Here is a 23,236-nt window from a genome sequence, read left to right as displayed (position 1 = left end):
AACTCTATAGTTGGGGAACAACCGGATTCTGACCTTTAAATATGGGCACTTGTCTTTTTAGTGCCGATTGTTGACTCTAACATGTTTATAAGTTATATTATTAGTAGATGTAGTAGTGTGTTTCTACTTGGAGAGACCTACTGTGCATAATAAAAACATTTCCAGCACTGTGTATTGCTCAGCTGGTGCTAATGTTGAATGACTTTCAGTATTTAGCATTAATACAGTCACATCACGAGTTGTAAAGAATACTGGCTGTATCATCACAATCATTTTATATATTTTTTATTCAGGCTTATATTCAGAATATTTTGTAATTTTTCAAGACAGTATTTTAAATCAGTTTGTTAAGTTAGTGTCAATCCTAACAGGACATAAATATTCAAACTTATCAGTCCTTGTCTGAGCTGTTGTACTGCTGGCACGTTATTAGATATTGTTTATGCTCTCTGCCTTATCGTCCTTTTCACAGGGTGGAGGCTCAGATACTGAGCGTACCAAGAAGAAGAAACGGGGAGATCGTTACTCAGTCCAGACCTCACTTATTGTGGCTGCCTTGAAAAAGATGCTCCCCATAGGCCTAAACATGTGCTCTCCTGCTGATCAGGAGCTTATCAACTTGGCCAAGATCCGATACTCTTTGGTAGTTTTTTTTCTCACTTTGAACTTGGTTCTAGTAAACATCTGAAGTATGATTTGTATTATGATATACACAGAGGAAAACAATTGCTAAAATGTTTTACTTTACAGAGAGACACAGATGAAGAAGTAAGAGAGTTCCTGCAGAATAACCTGCATCTACAGGGAAAGGTATACTTAAAGAACCGGTAGTAAAATAGCTGCAGGGATGAGATTTGTAACTACAGATAATCAGTCTCAAGATATTTCAGAAAACTCTGTATCCATATGTTGTGAAAAGGTGGACAACCCATCCATGCGCTGGCAGATGGCGCTGTACAAGGAGATGGCAGGGAAGGCTGAAGATGCAGATGCCCCACCGAAAGTTGTTAAGAGAGTGCAGGAGGTTTCTGCGGTCCTCTACCACCTTGAAGTGGTGAGTGTTGGTAATTTATAGTGCAGCAGGTGCACTATGTCTCAAATATAGATATTCAAAAATACACACAACAAAGATGTCTACACAGCATGTACTACATAGATATGAATACAGGGATAACAGAGGCAGCATGTCCTAACAGAAAAGAAAGGATAAGGCTTGAAACAATTTTAGGTGTTACTAGTCTCAGTAGTTTTTAGCTTATGTGGGTGAAATACTGGTAAGCTTATGGCATGGCATTGCGGGTTTCCATCCATCCTTTCATAAATAAAAAGAATTGCTACTCCTCCTGTAGCGGGGGTGTCAGACATAACCGGTCTGGCAAAGACTACAAACTACACCAATATAAGGAAGTAATAGATGAACAATTAAATGACAGAAAAGTTCCAGTTTTTTCATGATCTGCTATAGGAATTACAGTTTTTAAAATACATACACAGTAAGTTAAATAAATAAAATGGGACATTTTCTGTAACTTAAAAAAAAAACTTTTATAATTACAGGTCAGTCTAGGCCAGAGGTGTCAGACTTTTACTTACTTACAACTTAAGCCCAACGAGTTGTGCTAACAGATTTCTTTCATTTTCTTCTGTTGAAATATTGCAGAGATTAAATACGCAGTTAAAATTCTGAGAGAAAAGGGATTATCACCAGTCTGGCCCAATTAAAATCAAAGTGGGATGCATGCGGTCCACAATGTGAAATGAGTTGTATATTCCTGCCCTGCAGCATTGGTCAGAATTTAGAAGAGATTCTGTCAGACTCAGAATAAGGTTAGATACCTTAGAAATTTCTATGTTATGGAAAAAAGTAAAAAGTGTATTGTTAATATAAATCAATTGGAAGTGTCAGATACCATTAGACATTTTTTGATCACTTTACAAGTGCATGTCTTTTCTGATAGACGGAGCATCCGTTTAAATCCAAGAAGATGGTGTGGCACAAACTGTTGTCCAAGCAACGACGCAGAGCTGTGGTCGCTTGCTTTAGGATGACACCACTATATAACATTCCAAGGTAAAAAATCAACTGCTATGGACCCATGTATGTAAAAAAAAAGCTAAGTATAAATACAATAAATATCCATTTTAAGTCCATCCAAGTCGTCTCTATGTTTGTGAATCTGAAAAGACCCAGGTCTAAATCTGAGTGATTGGAGAAGGCATGCAACCACAAGGCACTATATCTAGTCTATTTTGTTTTGGTTTTTGCTTTTCAGGCACAGAGCTTCAAACATGTTCCTTGAGGGATACAGGCGCAACTGGCTTCATCCTGAAGGCTTCTCATTTGAAGACAGAATGATAGACGACTTATCTGTGAGTGCTATATGTAGTTTCATCTACAGATGTTTTCCTTTTAGCGTTACTCATACTTTTGTTTTATTGAACATCCCAGAAAGCAATGGAGCAAGAGGAGGGAGATGAGGAAGAGGAGAAGGAAACAAAGCCAGATCCCCTTCATCAGCTAATTCTCCATTTTAGTCGTACTGCTCTTACAGAGAAGAGGTTAGATCCTCACTGATACAACAGCAGTGAAATGCAGAGACGTGGTGCACCTGTGGGAAAAAAAATCAGCATGTTATTTCTAATTTGTGATCTGCACTTCTGTCATTTCAGTAAACTGGATACTGATCATCTTTATATGGCATATGCTGATATTATGGCAAAGGTAAGTCATCGCAGAAGGTGTTGAAGTGCGCTGAAGTTTGCAAAGAACTACAGCATTGTGTACTCTGAAACACTCATGTTTATTCTCCCCTCTTTGTGTATTTAGAGTTGTCATATTGGTGAGGAAGAAGAAGGTGGAGAGGAAATGGGGGAAAATGCTGAGGATGAGATGTCCTTTGAGGTGCGACAGTCAGAACTGGTAATGGGCGGCCAGGGGCTGGGGACCAGGAACACATTGGAGCGGTAGCTCTCGACGCATTGAGTGACCTCATCATTGGAGCATTTATTCACAACCACATCTCTCTTTCTCTCTGTCTCTGTGTCTCTCTCTCGTATCGTCTTGTTGCTTCTTTATGTTCTGTCTCTGCTGTTTCTTTTGTTTGTATGCTAAGCTTCATTCATTCTGAGTTTCTTTACTTAGAAACTCAAAGCTCCAATCCAGGTATGCTTTAATTGTGTAAATTACTGTATACTCCCTAAATTCATCAGCAACAAAATGTTATTATGCTTCAACTTAAAACAACTCGACTACAGTCACTTTCATGCACCATTTACTATTTATTGCGCCTGGATTGGATATAATTAGATTTAATAAATGTAAAATTAACATCAACAATAATAATAACTGTAACTCAAATTAACAATCATGATGTTAATTAATCTATTTTTAAATCATTATCAGCTCAGGTTGATGAACAATTCCTCCTATTTTAGATCAAGTAAAGAAGTAAAGTGTAGCTTTTTCTGATTTTCTGGTACTCTATAAAGGCTACAGTATTAGAGTAGGCTAGCTGGGATTTATTTTTAAACATTGACAGGCAGTAGCAGCTGCTCTGTGCAGGCTTTACTACATTCATTGCGTCCAGTTGTGCACAGCGTCTCAGACACAGTAGTTCATTGTATACCCCAGTGCTGATTGTGCTCTTAGAAGAAACTGCCACTGAACCATTACATACTTCCAGTGAGCTGTGTTTGTTTGCTCATTGATGTTGTGCTTCATCATTATGTATCATTGCTTTAAACTACTAAAATATTGTATATAATATTCAAAAATGCCTTCCAAAACATTTGTGAGGTGTTATATGAAACTGGGGAGTCAGAAATACAGAAACTGGACCTAAAATTACATTGGATATCCTGTTAAAGTCCACTTAAATTCCAATGGCTATTAAAAAAACATATACTCATTTTATAACACTGTCATTCCTCCCAGTTTATATAGCTGTCTGTTTTGTTTCTCTCCGTCTCTCTTTCCTCATTGTTCCATCTAATTGGTCTCAGCTTCATAACACCAGTCTTTGCTAACTGAATGCTTGTGTTCAATGTTCCCTTCCCCCACTCACATAGCATACTGACAGACTACAGTGAAAGCCAGTGTAGAATATACAACACTAAAAGCTGTATCGACATACACATAGTCATAGCTTTAAAGTTTAATTCACATAGTGCACAAGTCACAGTCAGGCTTCACTAGAGAGTCAGGGACTGCAGGGTAAGTTTGAGGTCCACCTGCACGACACATAGCGGGTAGAGCTCGGCTAGGCATACGTGGGTGGCGGGGAGGGTGGTTGGGAGTGGGGAGGGTGGTTGGGAGTAGGGAGGGAGGGAGGGGGGCTTGGGAGCAGTGGTTGTTGTTGTTTTAGGGTCACTATGATACAAGTTGATATAAAACGTGGCTGATAGATAGAGTAATGTCAATTTGCCTTCTGGATTCAGAGATATTCATTTGCTCTTTTTCTTTTTATATGCGATTGGCTCAGTGTTATGAATAAAGATGAATATTGAAAGCCATTTAGATTTAAAGAAGAAAAGAGAGAAGAAGAAGGGCTGAAGAAAAATGTTATGTTTATTTTGCATTAATATTTGAAGTCATTTCTCAAAGTAAGCACAGACTGCTATTGAAAGCCAAAGAAATATCTCTGATACAGAGGAATAAAGGCTTTGATCCAAAGTATCTTCTTTGCAGGACCGCTGCATTTAAGAAACTTTGGGTATCTACATGGCTGAAATGCTAAGCCAGTGGAACTGTTTCCTGTAGTCTAACGCTTGCTCCAGCCAGCAAACGTGAAGAAGTAGTGTAACAACCCTGTGACTAATGAAGTGAATTGAGAGAATGTGTGCAAGAGTCAGGTTTTGAATTGACACTGAAAATCTGAATCTTGATAAAATTATTGTAAAATCCATGAAAGGACATTAATAATTAATTGGTAATTCACAAAGGTTAATAATTAATGTAGATTTTCTTTTTGAGGTACATTCATTTTTCTACAAACATAGAGTGAAAAAAACTGTTAAACTGATTGGTGATGATGATTTAAAGCGGTAGGGATTTGTGTGAAAGGCAAGTGAATGTGAAATTAAATTGTAAATCTTAATTGATAGAATGGACTTTTTTTGATGAACCACTGTTTTATGACTTTTAGCAAATATATACAGCACTTAACAAATTTATTAGCACCTCTCACACAAAAAAGATAACACAAATATTTAAAAAATCTGTCAAAAAATTGTTTAAAACTAAATATTATGTGGACATTTATTAATCAAAAAACAAACTGAACTGTCAGATATTAATCACAATGACAGTCAATCAGTAAAACGATTTTTTGTTTTCAATACTGCAATATAACAATTTGGCATCTTAGTAAAAAAAATAAATAAATAAAAATGCTAATAACAATTTACTATTCTTTCTGCTTTTCTCTAAAAACATGCATTTAAAAAAAGTCGATTGAAAACAACAATAATTATAATTTTGTATTAAAAATGTAATTTCAGTTTAAGAGCTTGTGCATGCTGGTGGATTAACCATTATAGAAACATAAAAATATTTTGGTAATTAATAATACTGTTGAGTTAGAGCAGCTGTGGCATAAATCCTACATTGGGTGTAAGAGATTTGTTCAGCACTGTATATATATTTGTAATTTGATTCTATAGTGCATCCTATCGTTTTACCTTCTCTCTGTGACATATAATGGGAGCAAATCCTCATAATGTTTGTGTTGACCGCAGGAAAAAGAAATGGAGAAACAAAGACTCTTGTACCAGCAGTCTAGACTGCATAATCGTGGCGCTGCAGAAATGGTCCTGCAAATGATCAGTGCCTGCAAAGGTAGTCTTTATCCTTATCTTTGGTCAGCTTTGTTTACCCGCATTGTGTTCATGGCTTCCTGTTTCCTGCAGGTGAAACGGGCCCAATGGTGTCTACAACCCTCAAGCTGGGTATTTCTATCCTTAACGGTGGGAACAGTGAGGTTCAGCGGGTATGCCTTTTTAATATAAACACATGTAATTATAAATTTGGAGATACCTCTAAAGAAGACCCTTTATTGAATTACCCTTATTTGTTGACAGAAAATGCTGGAGTACTTAAAGGACAAGAAGGATGTGGGCTTCTTTTTGAGTGTCCAGGCATTGATGCAGACTTGCTGGTCAGTTTTCAAATACTCAACAAAAGTGTAAATGTGGTTTATAATTTTTAATAGTAAACAGGGGGAAAAAAAGCTTTATATTCTGTGCAGTGTCCTGGATCTAAATGCCTTTGAGAGGCAGAACAAGGCAGAGGGGCTGGGCATGGTTTCAGAGGAAGGCACCAGTAAGTTTTCATGCTGTTTTTCTTAAGCATCACCTTTTCACATTGAAGATACAGCAGAAAAGCTGTTACACTGCAGCTGCTCTTATATAGTCGATGATCAGAATCATTTATAAATGCAGATTATGGTGTTGGTGTTAATACTGCTGTTATACCATCGCATTACACAGTAATATACGCTTTGAGTAGTAAAAAGACACTGGAGGAATCAAATGCATATACTTTAGACTCTTTTCCTGTGTAAACCACAATAGCAAAGTAAAAAAGACTCAAAGGAGTTTTGAAAGGTCAAGAGAAATCACTTTCTGTAATTCAACTGAAGAATAAGTGAGTACCAATTCATGCCATTGTTCATTTTATCACATGAATGATCAGATTTAAGACATTTTAAGCATCTATTAATTCATCTTTGTTTAAATCCATCTGTGCCATTACTGTACAAATTTTCATTTATTGAGTGATTAGTTCCCTAACGTATTATTAACCCTTGGATAACTGTTAAAGAATTACATATTCATGATTTAACTTAAATTGGTTCAAATGTTTTCCTCTGTATGTTTAGTAGTTTGTCTATTGGGCTTCACCTACTTTTGTCATCTAATTCTGGAGGTTAATTTAAAGTTCTAGCTGAATGAATTTGCCATGGAATGTTGTTAATCTCCCCCTCCTCATCTCTTAGTCCTCTTCTGTTGTCAACACACTGATCCTCTCTCCCTTCCCCACGATCACTGCCACCTCTCCCTTGTCCCTCCTTTCATGGCCCTCAGACTTGAACCTAGATCGGGGTAAATCATGTTTCTGTCCATCTGCCTCTCTGTCCTACTGCTGCTCCTCTTTCACTCCCCTGTCCTTTTTTTGCTCCCTCATTTCTCTTTCTAACATTGAAGAGAGGATTGGATGCCTCTCCATCTTTCATGCTCACAGCTCGCGCCCTTCCTCACGTGTCTTGTTCATTCCAAAAAGCCTCGGATGGAATCCGGTCTTTTCTGCCCATGAACGACTATTCAAACGGGGAATGAAACCTTCATGAACGATATTTGTTATGAATAGTGATAGAGTTCCTCATTTCTCAACCCTAATACCTTCTCGCACATTTCTTAATCACATGACTTATAAAGAGGCTATTCCTATCTTGAAACATGGCCACAAAAGATGCTATAAACGAAACTATGTTGAACTAAAGTCTCCTTGATTGTTATTTTTTTCAATTTGCGAAATTATGAATAAATGTGGCACATCCAAATACATATCTCCTTCGAATTAAGTTTCATGTGACAAGAAATGTGTGGTTTCTCGGATGTACTCTATCATGCACTGGATTCCCTTCAGCCTTTTGTTGGACAAAACCCCAACCTCTCTGACATTTACGTTAGAAGCTTGTATATCCTGCATGATTCTGCGTTTGTGTGCTTGTTACATGTAGCCAGCGGTGAACGGGAAATTGAAAAGAAAAGAGAAAATTAATAAATCAAGTAATATCGTGGGTTCACCTCTGACTGCTGCTAACATTTCACTTTATTGCTTTGTTTCTGTCTGTACAAGAGTCCTATATCATTGTCTCAGTTTATACATGTTGTGACCAAATGTTTGTTACTGTCTCAGTTTTTTTGTTTTTTTTTCTCTTTAAATTTAGTGTATGCATGTGATGCTGATGCCTCGTGTATGGTGCCTGACATGTGCTTGTATGTCAGACTTTGTCAAACCGCAGTCATTTGTATTTCTTTGATTTATATTAAAACCCTGTTTCCAAAAAAAATTGGGACAGTGTGCATAATATTGTTAAACACTGAAACAAAAGGAGTGCAATCAAATTTTGGAACTGAGAAATTGTATTCTTTTTTTTTAAATCCTCATTGTGAATCTTATTTTAGCAATAAATAAATTAAAAAGTTGGGCTACAACAATAAACAGCTGAAAAAGATGCATGATATCACTAAAGAAACTTAGAGAAAATGGAGATATGGTTCAAAACTGAAAGAATTTTATCAGAAAAAGATTTTATCATCTGCAGTACTTAATGTTATTCAAAGATTTGAAGCATCCCGAGAACACAAGGGAAAGCATTGAAACTCGCAACTCTCCACAAAACTCTGTTCACAAGGGTCAAAACTGTGATTGAATGGACGTGATCTTCAGTCCCTCTGGTGACAATGGATTACACAACACTGCTTTAATAGCAGGCGTGATTATGTAATGAAAGTCACTGCAAGGGCTCAGAAGCATTTCTGAAAACAGTTGTCAGTGAACTGAACCTACAAATGCTAGTTATAGCCCAACCATGTTTAAAAAAACCCCAATAAAACAAACATTTAAGATGGCCTTAATATGGAGTTTAGTTAAAAACTGTCCTCGATCTATCGAGTGAAAATTAGAAACTATTTTTGGAGCTAAGGAAGAAGAGTCCTCTAGGCTAAAGAGGAGAGCAACCATCTGGCTTGTTTCAGCACAAAATTATAAAGCCAGCATCTGTTAGGGTTTGGGGGGGTACAATAGGGAACGTGGAAACCAAAGATTTTCCACATTACAAAGCCTCAGCTCTAACATGGAACAATATTTACAAATTTGAAGCAGCCAATGCTACCAACTAGACACAGTGTTTTTTAGATGTTCCTTTTCAGTTTCAGTTTTAGAGTCGGGTGCACTTCAGTGAAAGCATGTTATGAAAAAAGAAGAAAAGTTTTATAGACAATCGAAGGAGATCCTGAACTGATGCAAAATTATTTATGTTATCAGTTCCCAAACTCAAACTGTTAACATAAAATCTGTTACTTGTGACAAACATTTCTGCTAAACTCTATCAAAGCTTTGACAGTCATGACATCCAAAAGTATGGTGGCTCTAAGAGGTCAAACACACTACAATTTAAGAAATTACCATTAAATAGAAAAACGATGAAAAAGCATATAAAAGCAATGGAAATTTAAAAAAAAAACCACACACACACAACCTGCAAAAGTGCACAAAACAAACCTCACAAAATACACAGAAGTGTGAAGGTGACAAGCCAATGGCTAGCAAGAAAGCACACATTTCGCTATGGCAGGTGTGTCAAACATAAGGCTTGGGGCCCAGAATTGGCCCAAAAAGACTCCAGTTCGGCCCGCTGGACAACTTTAAGAATATGAAGAAGTTTGTAGATTTAGAACTTTTTATTTTACAGCTTTTCCTATTGATAAGGCCATCCCCATTGCCCTTCACAATACACCAAAGCAATTACCTAACAGACAAACAATGACAATAAGGTCAGAGGTCAAGTTTTCTGAAAATCTTGTGAATCCGATAACTCGAGAACAATGTGATACAGGATTTTGAAATGGATACCACACGTGTATCTGCTAGTACACTGAGGTGTAGAACAGACGGCCACCAGTATTTTTCTACTTCCACTGTGCTTTATTAAATTTCCATTGTGTTTTGTGTGCTTTTGCATTGTTTTTCTATTTGCTGGTGTTTTCTTAAGTTGAAGGGTTCTCTAAAAATTATGTTTAAAAAAAATCTCAGTTTCAACATTTCATATGTTTTGTAAAGTAAACCAATTAAATAGAATAGGGTCTTTTTTCCTGACATTTTAAAAAGCTTCCCACGTTTTTTAGGAAATGGGGTTGAATTTGAAAAAAAAAAAAAAAGAGTCATTCTTAATTTTATTGAAACGAGCAGCACTCAGTCAGAGGTGGTTATTGAGGTGCCTGATACTAAAATCCTTGTATTCATGATGGTAAGTTCAGTAATGAATTTTAGTTATTATCCTCACATTTCTTATACTCAGATAAGTTGTTAGACTTTTTTACCGTTACGTGTAATCTGATTTAGCTCGAATGTATCTCTTTGATTCATTCATTTGTCTCATCTTTTTAGATGAGAAAGTGATGTCAGATGATGAGTTCACCTGTGACCTCTTCCGTTTCCTGCAGTTGCTTTGTGAAGGTCACAATAATGGTGGGAATTACTCATGTGTCAAATGAGAGTAACAATAAATTGAGACACTCGTGAAGCACATATCTTCTTATTCAAAATGATGTCTATTTTAATGCAGATTTTCAGAACTACTTGCGGACTCAAACAGGCAGCACAACTACCATCAATGTCATCATCTGTACAGTGGACTACCTTCTCCGTCTCCAGGTACACTGGCTGCAGTTAGTGCACCATATACAGATTGAAAATAAAGGTTTTAAGGCTATGGTAGGACTTGTGATATTGCGAAGCCACACATATCATAAAATGAGTTTCTCTTTTAAACATTATTGCATTTTAAACTGTGCAATAATTTTACTTCTAAAGTGTGTTTGCAGTATGGTATCCAAATTTCTCTAATGACCCCTTATTTTTTCATTCAAGGAGTCTATAAGTGACTTCTACTGGTATTACTCTGGGAAGGATGTCATCGATGAACCAGGCAAAAAAAATTTCTCCAAAGCTATGACAGTGGCAAAACAGATTTTCAACAGTCTAACTGAATATATCCAGGTAACACTGGAGCAGATCAGACCTTTATACAGATTGGATGCTTTTGCTGTTTTGCCTATAACACATAGTCTCTTATTTCAGGGTCCATGCAATGGCAACCAACAGTCCCTAGCCCACAGCAGGCTGTGGGATGCTATTGTTGGCTTTCTTCATGTCTTTGCCCACATGATGATGAAGCTGGCACAGGTATATACATATAATTCAATCAATCGAATTAATTCCAAATTAAATGTATTTATTTCTCTGTAGAGGTGAAGACAATGTTGCCTCTGTTCTGTAACATCATCAATTGACCTCCTGACCTCTCATGCTGCATTTTATTTTCAGTGACCATGAAAGAAAGTCAGTGGTAAACATAAAAGGTGTGATGCCCATTACATGTGAATTATACTTCTGCATCACATCTATGCTGTAACTTATGCCATAAAATGCAACCGCATTTTAACCCTATGCCACAACTTTCTGCGTAACCTGACGTGCGTCTTTCGAGAAATGTAGCTACACGTCTGCTGGATGCATACTACAACGAGTTAAATGGCGTGGAAGGTTGCAGTGCAGGGATAAATATGAGTTCCTGGTTACTACCTAAGTTAGGACTTAGATTTTCTGCATAAATCCAAATCAAGCTTCAGCTTTACAAAAAAAAGCTTTAGCTTTACACTGATGCTGTTTGTATAGTATGTTAAACTTTGGTACTCAGTGTAGACGTGGTATCAAGAAAATCTTTTTGAAGTACCTCCCCTGGTTTTATACCTTACAACGGTTCTTTCCTTTATTGCACATGAAAAAGCTCTGTTGTTATAAACCTGACAGTAAACACATAAACTTTTCTGTGAAACAATTGACAGAAGCACCTTACAGTACACCTCAATATTACAGAAAATATTACAATTTCTAATTTCTTAAAAATTTATTTTATTTCATTATGTATTTGATTGGTCATTTTGGTCATATTTTGACATGTTGCCTAAGTATTAGTGTAAAAGATTAAATTATAATTTTGTGAGTTTCATGTGACTGCTTACATTTCAGGGTTATGGTATTATTTATGCAGGCTCTCCTCGACAATGGTTTCCCTTTCTGAGAGATCATTGTTATTTGACTACCTGCACTTTTTCCTGTTTTGAATTGCCTGGTGTAAAAATAGAGTTCATCAGCATTAAATATAATACACATTAAGAGATTTAATAATAAGACTTGCCCAGTTGATTCTATACGATTTACTATTTTAATTTAAAACTATACCATATAGTTATACTTTAAAATGAACTTAAAGGTCAGTTACTTATTTATGAATTAAGTACTAAAAAGTTGGACTACTGTTCAAAACATGGGAAAAAGGGAACTGTAAATCAAATACTATGATTTAAAAAAAAAAAATTTATAATATGATTTATTGAATTTATATGTTGTCCGACAAAGGAAAAGAAATGCTTTACAGAGAGTGTTCCTTATGTCTTTCAGACTTTAATAAGTTAGAGAAAGGTTCAACAGTCAGTGAAATAGCTGGTGTGTAAATAATGTGTTAAATTTGGTGATTTCATCATCAACAGAAAATAATGGCATTAAAAGTTTTAGAGAATCCAAAGACATCTCTGTACACTAGAGACAAAGCTGAAAACCAGTCGTGTGGTGAAGATCTTTGGGTCCTTAAGCAGCTCTGCATTTAAAAATGTATCGGGTTATGTCATGTATTAGTGCTTCAGTGCTTAGGAGCAATGGAGTACAGGCAGGCCTCTGGTCCAAACCTGTGTGGTTTATGAAGGAGGCTGAAAACTGTTGAGTATCAAAAATCTCACACCAAACAAAAATTCTTATATACACTTGACCACATAAATAGCAAACTATTGTTTATTGCCGGAGGTATGTTTAGCACCAGGAGTTTTAAACGAAATTTTATATAATAATGAGCAAACATGATTTTTTTTCTGTGTTGCTTTGAATTATTATAACTATACACAGTGTTAAAGCGTTTTCTAATTGGATGATTTTTAAAATCCACAAAGCTATTTGTGATGCTAGTGCTATAAACAAAAGGTCAAAATATTTACATATGTAGACATTTCCATTCTGTTTAGTGCATTAATCCTCTGCAGATAACTGAGGCTAATAACATTTATCATTGATAGCTTTTGCATGCATAATCTTTTTAAACATGTGGCCAGATTAAGAGATGATCCATGCTTGATCTGTAAGTTCCCAGCTCAGCATATTTTAACAGATATTACGCACCTAAAACAAATTACCTTACCATGTGCTTTTGCTCTTTAGCTGATAGTCTCACAGTCAGCTTCTCTGTTTTACATTTATCATTGTGTTTCAAAGTCTACATCAAACTTGTGCATTGTTTTGCTGTCAAATGAAAGAAAGCACACACGCAAAATGTAAAAAAAACATATGTGAGTGTATTTTGTTTAACACCTGAATAATTTATTTATTATTGAAATTGTCTTCCACATGGTCAATGCAGGGTAAAGTATGTATCTACTTTTTTATTTATTAATGCAGTATTGTGTTTACTAGTTTTTCATTTATTCAGTGTTGGTTTCTCTTATCAGGCTGTTTTATATCCACCTGCTTTAAACAGAACTCAGTAAGAGTCAGTATTTACTCAATGCTGATTACAGTGTATTTCCAAACAAAACTGACATACTAGCATGTTGAGTCATTTGAGGAAATAGAAAAACAGTTTGATATATATATCAGATTTTATTTTTATTTTTTTTTCAGTACACTATACAGTGAACTAAACCTTTCTGTAGCACATTAGGCCTCATGAACAGCAAACTGTATATTTTCAGACACTGCAATAGTCTTTTTGTTTTTAGTTTTTACCCATAAAGCAATTTTCAGAATTATGTTAGCACCATGAGTTTTAAAGTAACAGCCTTATAATTAAAAAGATAAACATAGTTTATACTTAGGCAGTTTGTGACAAAGAAGCAGGTGACTACAAAACTTCCTGAGGGAGGGCCTGACTTTTAACCTCAACTGTTGGAGTATACACTTTAATATGAAATTATTTTGTCTTTGTATATACACTTTAATGTGACATCCACTTCGTGTGCACACATTTAACAGAAATTACAATTTTTTAACTTTTTTTTTCTTTTTTCATTTACAGTGTGTTGAGCTGTGGCTTGTGTGTTGCTTCGATTTAAAATAACTATATATCTATGAATTTTTTTGTAGTTTTTCCTCTGTGCACCACCATAGTGCAGTTTAAATCAAACAGGCTTTCAGCTTTAATTCAAGGGGTTTTACAACAATTTGGATTTACCTCTTGACGAATTACACAGTCCCGACTTTGTCTCAAAATTTACTGGATAATTACCTGACAAGCAGTTTCATGGCCAGGTGAGGTTTGGTCCTTCCCTATTCCATGACAAATGTAGGAGATATGATATCTGAAGTTGATTCACAGTGATTTGAATCAAAGTAAAATCATCATTAGGGTGAAAAAATAAACATATCAGAGAAATAACATAATCCTTTAGGACAAATCCAAATCAAATATCTGGTACAAACCTATAAAGAAGGAATGCAGTGGCGAGCTCAGCAACACCAAAAGGCCTGAGAGACCACAAAAGACAACTGATGTGAATGATGATAGCATTTCCTTATTGATGAAGAAAAACAACTTTACAACATCTAACCCAATCAAGAACACTCACAGTCAGTGCATTGTTCCTAAGCTCTGCAATCAAGAGATGCCTTATTGAATGTAAATACAGAGAGTTTACAAGTGTTACCACTAGTTACACTCAAGAACAGTGCAACAGAGTCATTGTCTGTAAATTATTTTAATCCAGGTATCATAATCAATCGTTAAATGTTAAATTATATTCCTTAGTTCTATTACTTTTGAGTATCTGAGTAGCTGTGTATAAAAATAGTAATTCTCTGGGGTGGTACACAGAGGCAAAACTACAAAAATGGTATCTTTGTCCAGTAAATTATGGACCTAACTCTACATTTACACACAAGCTTCTGCTTTAACTTCTAATGCTCACTGTCATAGAAATGTAATATTCACAAAGGGGTTCATGAGATTTAAGCACTGTTTTATCACAAAAATGGGGAAGAAAATGTTCACATTATGGCATCTTTAAAAACCATTGTTACGTTTTGATAAATTCTCTCAGCATGACGATTTGGTTCATTAACATCCTCCTTTGTTATGAATGTGATTGTATACAACACACAGTATTTTGAATGTCCACTTCTTATCATAACAAGGTTTTGGGTTCCTGACACTTACAGTATAACTTGTGCTTTCAACTTTACCAAAGACTATGTCTTTATGTAAACCTCTAATGTTTCAAGACAGTATTGTTGTCATTACTGTAAGGTCTTGTTCTTCTTTCATGGTCACAGGACTCCAGCCAGATTGGTCTGCTGAAGGAGCTTCTTGACCTACAGAAAGATATGGTTGTTATGTTGCTGTCTTTATTGGAGGGTAAAATAACTTTCTCATCGCTTTTATGTCAGTTTTCATCTTTTTATCCTTTTCCAGTTTCAGGTTTTTTTAAATTCTGCTTTGTATTTATTCAGGAAATGTGGTAAATGGTACAATCGCTCGCCAGATGGTAGACATGTTGGTAGAGTCCTCCAGCAATGTGGAGATGATACTCAAGTTCTTTGACATGTTCCTCAAACTGAAAGATATCGTGGCCTCAGATGCTTTCCGTGATTATGTGACAGACCCTCGAGGGTTGATCTCAAAGAAGGACTTCCAGAAGGCGATGGACAGTCAAAAGCAGTACTCCCCCTCTGAGATTCAGTTTCTTTTGTCCTGCTCAGAAGCAGATGAAAATGACATGATCAATTATGAAGAGTTTGCCAGTCGCTTCCAGGAACCCGCCAAAGACATTGGCTTCAACATTGCCGTGCTGCTCACCAATCTGTCTGAGCACGTCCCTCATGACACCAGGCTACAGAACTTCCTGGAACAAGCAGAGAGTGTGCTGAACTACTTCCGTCCGTTCTTGGGGCGTATTGAAATAATGGGAGCCAGTAGAAAGATTGAACGCATCTACTTTGAAATCAGTGAGGTTAACCGCAGACAGTGGGAGATGCCTCAAGTAAGAGAGTCCAAACGGCAGTTCATCTTTGATGTCGTCAACGAGGGTGGCGAATCAGAGAAGATGGAGATGTTTGTCAACTTCTGTGAAGACACCATCTTTGAGATGAATATAGCCTCACAAATTTCAGAGCAGGAGGAAGAGGAAAAGGGGGAAGAAGAAGATGAAGGGGAAGAAGGAGGAGGTGAGGGTGGAGGAGGTGGGGAAGGAAATGGAGGAGGAGATGAGGATAATAATGGAAGGGAAGGTCCACATGAATCAACCTCTGCCTTTGTAGATTTTATAAACAGCATGTTAAGCTTTCTCGGCATTTTCACCTTCCGCAACCTTCGCAGACAGTATCGTAGAGTGAGAAAGATGACCTTCAAGGAGATTGTAGTGGCCTTGTCCACTTTTTTCTGGACCATACTGATGAGTATACTACACTTTATTTACAATGTATGCAAAGGTATCTTTATGATCATCTGGCAAACATTGTTTGGAGGTGGCTTGGTAGAGGGAGCCAAAAATATCACAGTCACTGAGATTTTAGCCAGCATGCCAGATCCCACCCAGGACGATGTGCATGGGGATGGACCAGGGGAGCCAAGGACAGGGGAGGAACAGGACACTGGAGGTGTAACAGATACTGGTGAGACTGGGAGTGGAGAGGAAGAAGAGGAGGATACCCAAGAAAAAGAGGGTGGGAGGATACCAGGAATAGATGCTCCAGGTGGACTTGGAGATATGGGTGTGGAGGCACCAGTTGAACCTCCAACTCCTGAAGGAACTCCCATAACAAAAAGAAAAATGGTAAGGAGTAGCTTGGTCTTCTCTATCAGTCGTTTGTGATTATACATCTACCAAAAATGTGGATAGAAAACATCAGGTCTTGTGCAGTAGATTCTTTTGTCTACAGGCACCAGAAGAGACTGATGCTAGTCAGAAACCACCAGAACCTCCTCCTGTAGAAGAACCTCCTACGGAGCCTGAAAAGGCTGAGTAAGACTCTTTAGTTGGTGTTGTGTCTATACTAATGTGCTTCAAGCATTTCCCTCTCCCTTCCATGGCTCTAAATCAGGTTATACCTTTTAGCCAGGACAATCCAGGAGGATTACAAAAAACAACTTTGAACAGTTTGAGGTTAATGATTATCTGAATGCACATTTTTATTAAAAGGGTTGGTTTTCATTGCATTGAAGCAACTTCCCGAGCTAAGAAAAAGATCATGGAAGTTTTAGTGCACCATGATTTTTAAATTGATGGAATGAATTGATATGACATTAACTCAAGACTGTTTATTTTTTAGTGCTGAAACTGGAGAGAAAACAGAGAAAGAATGTGAGAGCAAAGAAGAAGTAGAACCAGAAAAACCAAAGAAATCAGCAGCCAAAAAAGAAAAGAAGCTGAAAAAGGATGGAGGTTTTCAAATCTGGACTGAGCTGGAAACCCAAAGGAATAAATTTATGGTAGTATTTGTGTCAAAAGTGATTTTGTTGTGCAATTTTAATGTCACTATCAAGTGATTGATCAGTTGAAGAATATTTATCTGTCTTTTATAGAACTATCTTTCCAGAAACTTCTACAACCTGCGTTTTTTGGCTCTGTTCCTCGCATTTGCCCTGAACTTCATTCTTCTTTTCTATAAGGTAAAAAGAAATACCTTTACTTTAATCTATCCCTTTTTTACCTGGAAACTGGGATGAGTCTGTTTAATGTGGCTACTGTCTGTTCTTTGATCATTTTACCCTGTCAACTCTTAGGTGTCGGACAGCCCGCCTGAGGGTGAAGAGATGGAAGGCTCTGGACTATCTGAGGGAAGCGGACTGTTTGAAGGGTCTGCGTTGTTTGAAGGCTCAGGCGAAGAGCTTGAAGGATCTGGAATTAATGGTGGAGGAGATGAAGATGAGGAAGATGTTCCAATTTATTACTATTTAGAGGAGAGCACTGGATACATGCAGCCTACTTTGTCCTTTCTTGCGATCCTTCACACGGTCATTTCATTCATCTGTATCATTGGCTACAACTGCCTGAAGGTAGGCTGGACACACATTTTAAATGTACTAGTATATAGTAAAAAATGAGTACATAGAAAAAAATAAATTTTTGTTTAATTCAGAAAGTCAAATTTTCAAATTTTTATAATCATTACATGTAAAATACATTTTTCAGGTTTTATGAATCACAGAGGTCAGAAATCCAGTATTCAAATTATTAGAATATTTCCTAAAATGAATTACAATATAGAAATGTCCATTAAAAAGTATGTTCATTTATTTACTCAATATTTGTCTGAGACTCATTTATAAATATCTGCATCAGTACAGCTGACGTCTTTTTTGAAGCCCAGGTTGCTCTGATAGTTGCCTTCCTCTCATCTGTATTTTTGGTTCAGGTGTTTCTCATCTTCCTCCTAAAAGGAAGGTCAGGACAGCATTGGGTAGCCAATCCATAACATGATCAGAAAACCCTGGTACTTCTGGTACTATGGATAGGTGTTAGGTGTTGGAAATCAGTGTCTTCATAAAGATTGTTAGCAGATGGAAACATGAATTACTCCAAAAATTTCTAGATGCCTAAATTGACTTTGGACTAGATGAAACACAGTGGACCAACCACCAAAAACACCAGCAAATATCATGGTACCCCAAATCATCATAGATGGCAGAAACTACACTGGACTTCACACATACTGGTTTCTGTGCCTCTGCATTCTTCCTACAGACTTTGGGATCCAATTTCCAAATGAAATACAACATTTATTTTTAGCTGAGACAATTCAAACAGTTTAAACATTTCTGACAATGTCTCTAGTTCATGAGTGGCTTGATATTAGGAAGGCGACAGTTATAGCTCATTACCAAGCCATCTGTGTGTGGTTGCTCTCGATGCATTGACAGCAGCCTCAGTTCACTCATTATGAAGTTCTCCCAAGTTTTTGAGTGGACTTTTATTAAGAGCTCTCTCAAGGCTTCAGTGATTGCAGTTGCTTGTGCATTTCTTCCTAGCACATTATCAATAATAGGCTTTGATACAGTGCGCTGCAAAATATCAGCCTTTTCAGCACTGACCTTATGCAGCTTACCTTTCCCGTGGAGGATGTTGATGTTTGTTATCTGCAGAACTGTCAGTAGTCTTCTCCATGATTGTTGTTGCATTTGCTTAGCTAGTCTAGGAGGAGGCAGTAGTTTGAATAGTATTTAATTAAACATTATAATATGCAAAATTACATATAAGAATTTGAAATACTGGATCTCATGGTCTAAGGTCCATAATAATCAACGCTAATGCTAAGCTAGCCAAGAACCCAGAGTGATGATAAAGCTGTGTTTGCTGACCCCAGCCCAGTAACTAGACCCTGAACTAAAGTCTCTTGATGCTGGTTTTCAAAGTTGCTTTGTGCTGTCAGCTTTGTGTTCATACCTAAATAATGAGATCATGTATGTGTCCTCATTAGGATTGGGATTTGTGTTGGTGTATGGGGCTGTATGTTGTTAGGTCTGCTGTTAAGTAGTAATTATGATCCAGCACGTTTCAGGTCAGAGAAAGCAAAGTAATATAAAGAGTAGTATAATAAATAATTTTAACTTGGGAGTAATTAATTATACTGCTTAGCAATTGTGGTGACTCTCAAAGCAAAGTCAGAGAGAATCGAATGAGAATCAGAAAGTCGATAATGGAAAAAAAATGGAATGGAATTGCTAAATTTTTATCAATTCCCATCTCTATTTCTTCATAAACATTGACAGATTTTGATAAATCGTATTGAATCATCTGCATACCTCAGTGAAACAGAACTTGCTATTGTTTCTGTCAGATTCCCCTGGTTATTTTTAAAAGAGAGAAAGAACTTGCGAGAAAGCTGGAATTTGATGGCCTCTACATCACTGAGCAACCTGAGGATGATGACATCAAGGGCCAGTGGGACAGATTAGTCCTGAATACACCGTACGTAGATACAGAAAACAGCTTTTAATAGTGAGAAGATAAAGCAGGCTCTGAAAAGCTTTTTTCTTAATGTAATTGACAAATGATCCTATTTTCCTGCAGCTCTTTCCCAAACAACTACTGGGATAAATTTGTCAAGCGAAAGGTGAGTTAAGATTGACTCAAGTGGTCTTAACTTTGAGCTCAGTACAGCATGTTCACATGTAATGGCATGTCCATGTCCAGGTTCTGGATAAATACGGAGACATTTATGGAAGAGAAAGAATTGCTGAGCTCCTGGGCGTTGATTTAGCTTCCCTGGATGTGAGTCAACAACATGAGAAGAAACAGGAAGAACCAGATAACTCTGTGTTTGCATGGTACCGTATACAGTCAGATGCACATTTGGCATGATTTCTGAAAACTAAAACAAGCACATTAAAGAGAATGTTGTCTCTTTTAGGGTGACTTCTATTGACATCAAGTACCAGATCTGGAAATTTGGTGTGGTGTTCACAGATGGTGTAAGCAAACCTATATACTATATCATACTATACTATTTCTGCACTACATTGTACTAAATTATACTTACACATCTCTTTGTAGACTTTTCTTTATCTCTGTTGGTACTTGGTGATGTCTTTGCTTGGGCATTACAACAACTTCTTCTTCGCCTGTCACTTGCTGGATATTGCGATGGGTGTCAAGACTCTTCGCACTATCCTGTCCTCAGTCACACACAATGGCAAACAGGCAAGAGCAGGAAATACTCACTTGCACTAATGTTGTTTAAGCTTCACTTTGCTCACTCTTCTTTCTTCTTCTCCCTGCTAGCTCATGATGACTGTGGGCTTGCTGGCCGTGGTGGTGTATCTTTACACCGTAGTTGCCTTCAATTTCTTCCGCAAGTTTTACAACAAGAGTGAAGATGAAGACGAACCAGATATGAAATGTGACGATATGATGACTGTACGTAATTGTGGATGATAAACAAACTTTGTACTTCCTCTCTCAACTTTGCCACTTCCCACATTTTTTTTTACTTTACAGTGTTATCTGTTCCACATGTATGTGGGTGTCCGAGCAGGCGGAGGCATTGGAGATGAGATTGAAGACCCAGCTGGAGATGAATACGAGCTTTATCGAGTGGTCTTTGATATTACTTTCTTTTTCTTCGTCATTGTTATCCTGCTGGCCATCATTCAGGGTATAGAAAATCCTCTCCTGGGAGACATTTATCAAATCCTTCATTACTCATCAAATGTTATAATTGTATAATTGGTTTGAACTAAAAGTAAAGAAACACAATGGCACAGTGTGAGGAACATCTGGATTACTGTTGGCACAGAAAAGTGATTTTAGGGCATGTTCAGATTTTATACACATGTGTGATGATTGTGTTATTGTGTACTGCAGGTCTGATCATTGACGCCTTTGGAGAACTCAGAGACCAACAAGAGCAAGTCAAGGAAGACATGGAGGTACAGTCGTGTTCAGTGTTTATATTTTTCACACATTTATCATGCCACATTGACCACTGTTTTTTTGTGCAGACGAAATGCTTCATATGTGGCATTGGAAGTGACTACTTTGATACAACGCCGCATGGCTTTGAGACTCACACTTTTGATGAACACAACCTGGCCAATTACATGTGAGTGCCCCTCTTCTGTCTTACCTTGTATACAGTTAGGTCCATATATACTTGGACACTGACAAAAGTTTTGTTTTTTTACCTATTTACTAAAACATATTTGAGTTATATTATGGGTGTGGGCATAATGTGTAGACTATCTGCTTTCACTTGAGAGTATCAACATTTAAATTGAGTGAAGGGTTTAGGAGTTTCATCTGTTTAGCATGTGCTACTCTCTTTTTAAAGGGAGGGTGTCAAAAAAGTAATTGGACAATTGACTCAAAGGCAGAGGTGGGCAATATCAATTATGTCAATATCAATCAAGCAGATAAAAGGGCTGGAGTTGATTTGCGGTGTGGTGTTTGCATTAGGAAGATTTTGCTTTGAACAGACAACATGTGGTCAAAGGAGCTCTCCATTCACGTGAAACAAGCCATTCTTCAGCTGCAAAAACAGAAAAACCCATCTGAGAAATGACTACAATATTAGGAGTGACAAAATCTACAGTTTGGTACTCCTGAGACAGAAAGAAAGAAAGAAATCACTGGTGAAGTCAGCAATGCAAAAAACCTGGACGTCCAAGTAAGACAACTGTTGTGGATTATTGCAGAATCATTTCGATGTTAAAAAGAAACTCTTTCACTCCTTCCCAGGACATAGGCGTATCAATATCCAAGTCTACCATAAAGCGAAGACTGCATCAAAGTAAATACAGAGAGTTCACTGCAAGGTGCAAGCCACTCATAAGCCTTAAGACGGCTAGATTTGACTTTGCTAAAAATATCTAAAAAAGGAAGCACAGATCTGGAAAAACATTATTTGGACAAATGAAACCTTTACCAGAATGATGACAAGAAAAAAGTATAGAGAAGTTGTGGAACAGCTCATGATCCAAAGCATATCACATCATCTAAAACACGGCTAAGGCAGTGTGGGCATGCATGGCTCCCAGTGGCCCTGGGATGATGTGACACAGGACAGGACAGAAGCAGCCGAATGAATTCGGAGGTGTTCAGAGACATACTGTTTATGTAAATCCAGCTAAATGCAGTCAAATTGATAGGGCAGTGTTTCATAATACAGATGGACAATGACCCAAAACATATAGGCAATGCAACCAGGCAGTTTATTAAAGCAAAGAAGTAAAATATACTTGAATTACCAAGTCAGTCGCCTGATCTTAACCCAGTTGAGCATGCATTTCACTTGTTGAAGACTAAACTTTGGACAGAAAGGTCCACAAACAAACAGCAACTGAAAGCTGCTGCAGTAAAGGCCTGACAGAGCATTAAAAAGGAGGAAACCCAGCATCTGGTGATATCTATGAGTTCAAGACTTCAGGCTGTCATTGCCAGCAAAGGGTTTCCAACCAAGTATTAGAAATTAACATTTTATTCTCAGTTATTTAATTTGTCCAATTACTTTTGAGGCCCTGAAATGAAGGCATTGTGCTAAAAAATGCTTTGGTTTCTCACATTTTATGCAATCTTTTTGTTCAACCCACTGAATTAAAGCTGAAAGTCTGCACTTCAACTACATCTGAGTTGTTTCATTTAAAAGTCATTGTGATATTGTACAGAAGCAAAATTAGAAAATAAGTTGTCTCTGTCCAAATATTTATGGGCTTAACTGTAGTATATCTGTACATGGATGCACAAATGAGAAAATATTCACAGGATCTTTTTTTTTCAGGTTCTTTTTAATGTACCTCATCAACAAAGATGACACCGAGCACACTGGGCCGGTCAGTCTGAAGGTTTTTATTGCAGTTTTTCTTTAGTTAGTGTGTTCCATTCAAGGCCTCACATTACCTCTTGTGTTCTTATA

At 37.1% G+C, this 23,236-nt stretch overlaps 1 protein-coding gene across 4 annotated transcripts in view; it reads left to right on the top strand.

Annotated features, from left to right (window-relative positions):
* LOC146379041 (ryanodine receptor 1-like) overlaps positions 1-23,236 on the top strand; it is a 54,157-nt gene that overhangs the window by 28,236 nt on the left and 2,685 nt on the right. For 2 of the 4 annotated variants that reach the window (XM_084942297.1, XM_084942296.1), the window contains 33 exons: positions 473-643; positions 751-810; positions 920-1,054; positions 1,959-2,071; positions 2,274-2,370; positions 2,450-2,559; positions 2,671-2,722; positions 2,828-2,902; positions 5,737-5,836; positions 5,908-5,987; positions 6,079-6,155; positions 6,246-6,319; positions 7,084-7,101; positions 10,172-10,252; positions 10,350-10,438; positions 10,655-10,783; positions 10,865-10,969; positions 15,161-15,242; positions 15,338-16,659; positions 16,766-16,848; positions 17,156-17,315; positions 17,409-17,495; positions 17,610-17,882; positions 19,664-19,794; positions 19,897-19,939; positions 20,020-20,153; positions 20,237-20,297; positions 20,380-20,526; positions 20,608-20,742; positions 20,824-20,980; positions 21,190-21,254; positions 21,327-21,427; positions 23,102-23,153. In XM_084942297.1, coding sequence (XP_084798423.1) covers positions 473-643; positions 751-810; positions 920-1,054; positions 1,959-2,071; positions 2,274-2,370; positions 2,450-2,559; positions 2,671-2,722; positions 2,828-2,902; positions 5,737-5,836; positions 5,908-5,987; positions 6,079-6,155; positions 6,246-6,319; positions 7,084-7,101; positions 10,172-10,252; positions 10,350-10,438; positions 10,655-10,783; positions 10,865-10,969; positions 15,161-15,242; positions 15,338-16,659; positions 16,766-16,848; positions 17,156-17,315; positions 17,409-17,495; positions 17,610-17,882; positions 19,664-19,794; positions 19,897-19,939; positions 20,020-20,153; positions 20,237-20,297; positions 20,380-20,526; positions 20,608-20,742; positions 20,824-20,980; positions 21,190-21,254; positions 21,327-21,427; positions 23,102-23,153 — 4,599 coding nt within the window. The remainder of the gene's footprint in view (positions 1-472; positions 644-750; positions 811-919; positions 1,055-1,958; positions 2,072-2,273; positions 2,371-2,449; positions 2,560-2,670; positions 2,723-2,827; positions 2,903-5,736; positions 5,837-5,907; positions 5,988-6,078; positions 6,156-6,245; positions 6,320-7,083; positions 7,102-10,171; positions 10,253-10,349; positions 10,439-10,654; positions 10,784-10,864; positions 10,970-15,160; positions 15,243-15,337; positions 16,660-16,765; positions 16,849-17,155; positions 17,316-17,408; positions 17,496-17,609; positions 17,883-19,663; positions 19,795-19,896; positions 19,940-20,019; positions 20,154-20,236; positions 20,298-20,379; positions 20,527-20,607; positions 20,743-20,823; positions 20,981-21,189; positions 21,255-21,326; positions 21,428-23,101; positions 23,154-23,236) is intronic. The other 2 variants (XM_084942299.1, XM_084942298.1) reach the window with 1 other exon arrangement.

This window comes from Perissodus microlepis, chromosome 10 (genome assembly GCF_051167445.1).
Source record: "Perissodus microlepis isolate ML-2025 ecotype Zambia chromosome 10, ASM5116744v1, whole genome shotgun sequence".
NCBI classification, from domain to species: domain Eukaryota; kingdom Metazoa; phylum Chordata; class Actinopteri; order Cichliformes; family Cichlidae; genus Perissodus; species Perissodus microlepis.
The sequence above is the reverse complement of the archived record's forward strand: the minus strand, read 5'-3'. Positions and strand labels throughout refer to the sequence as shown.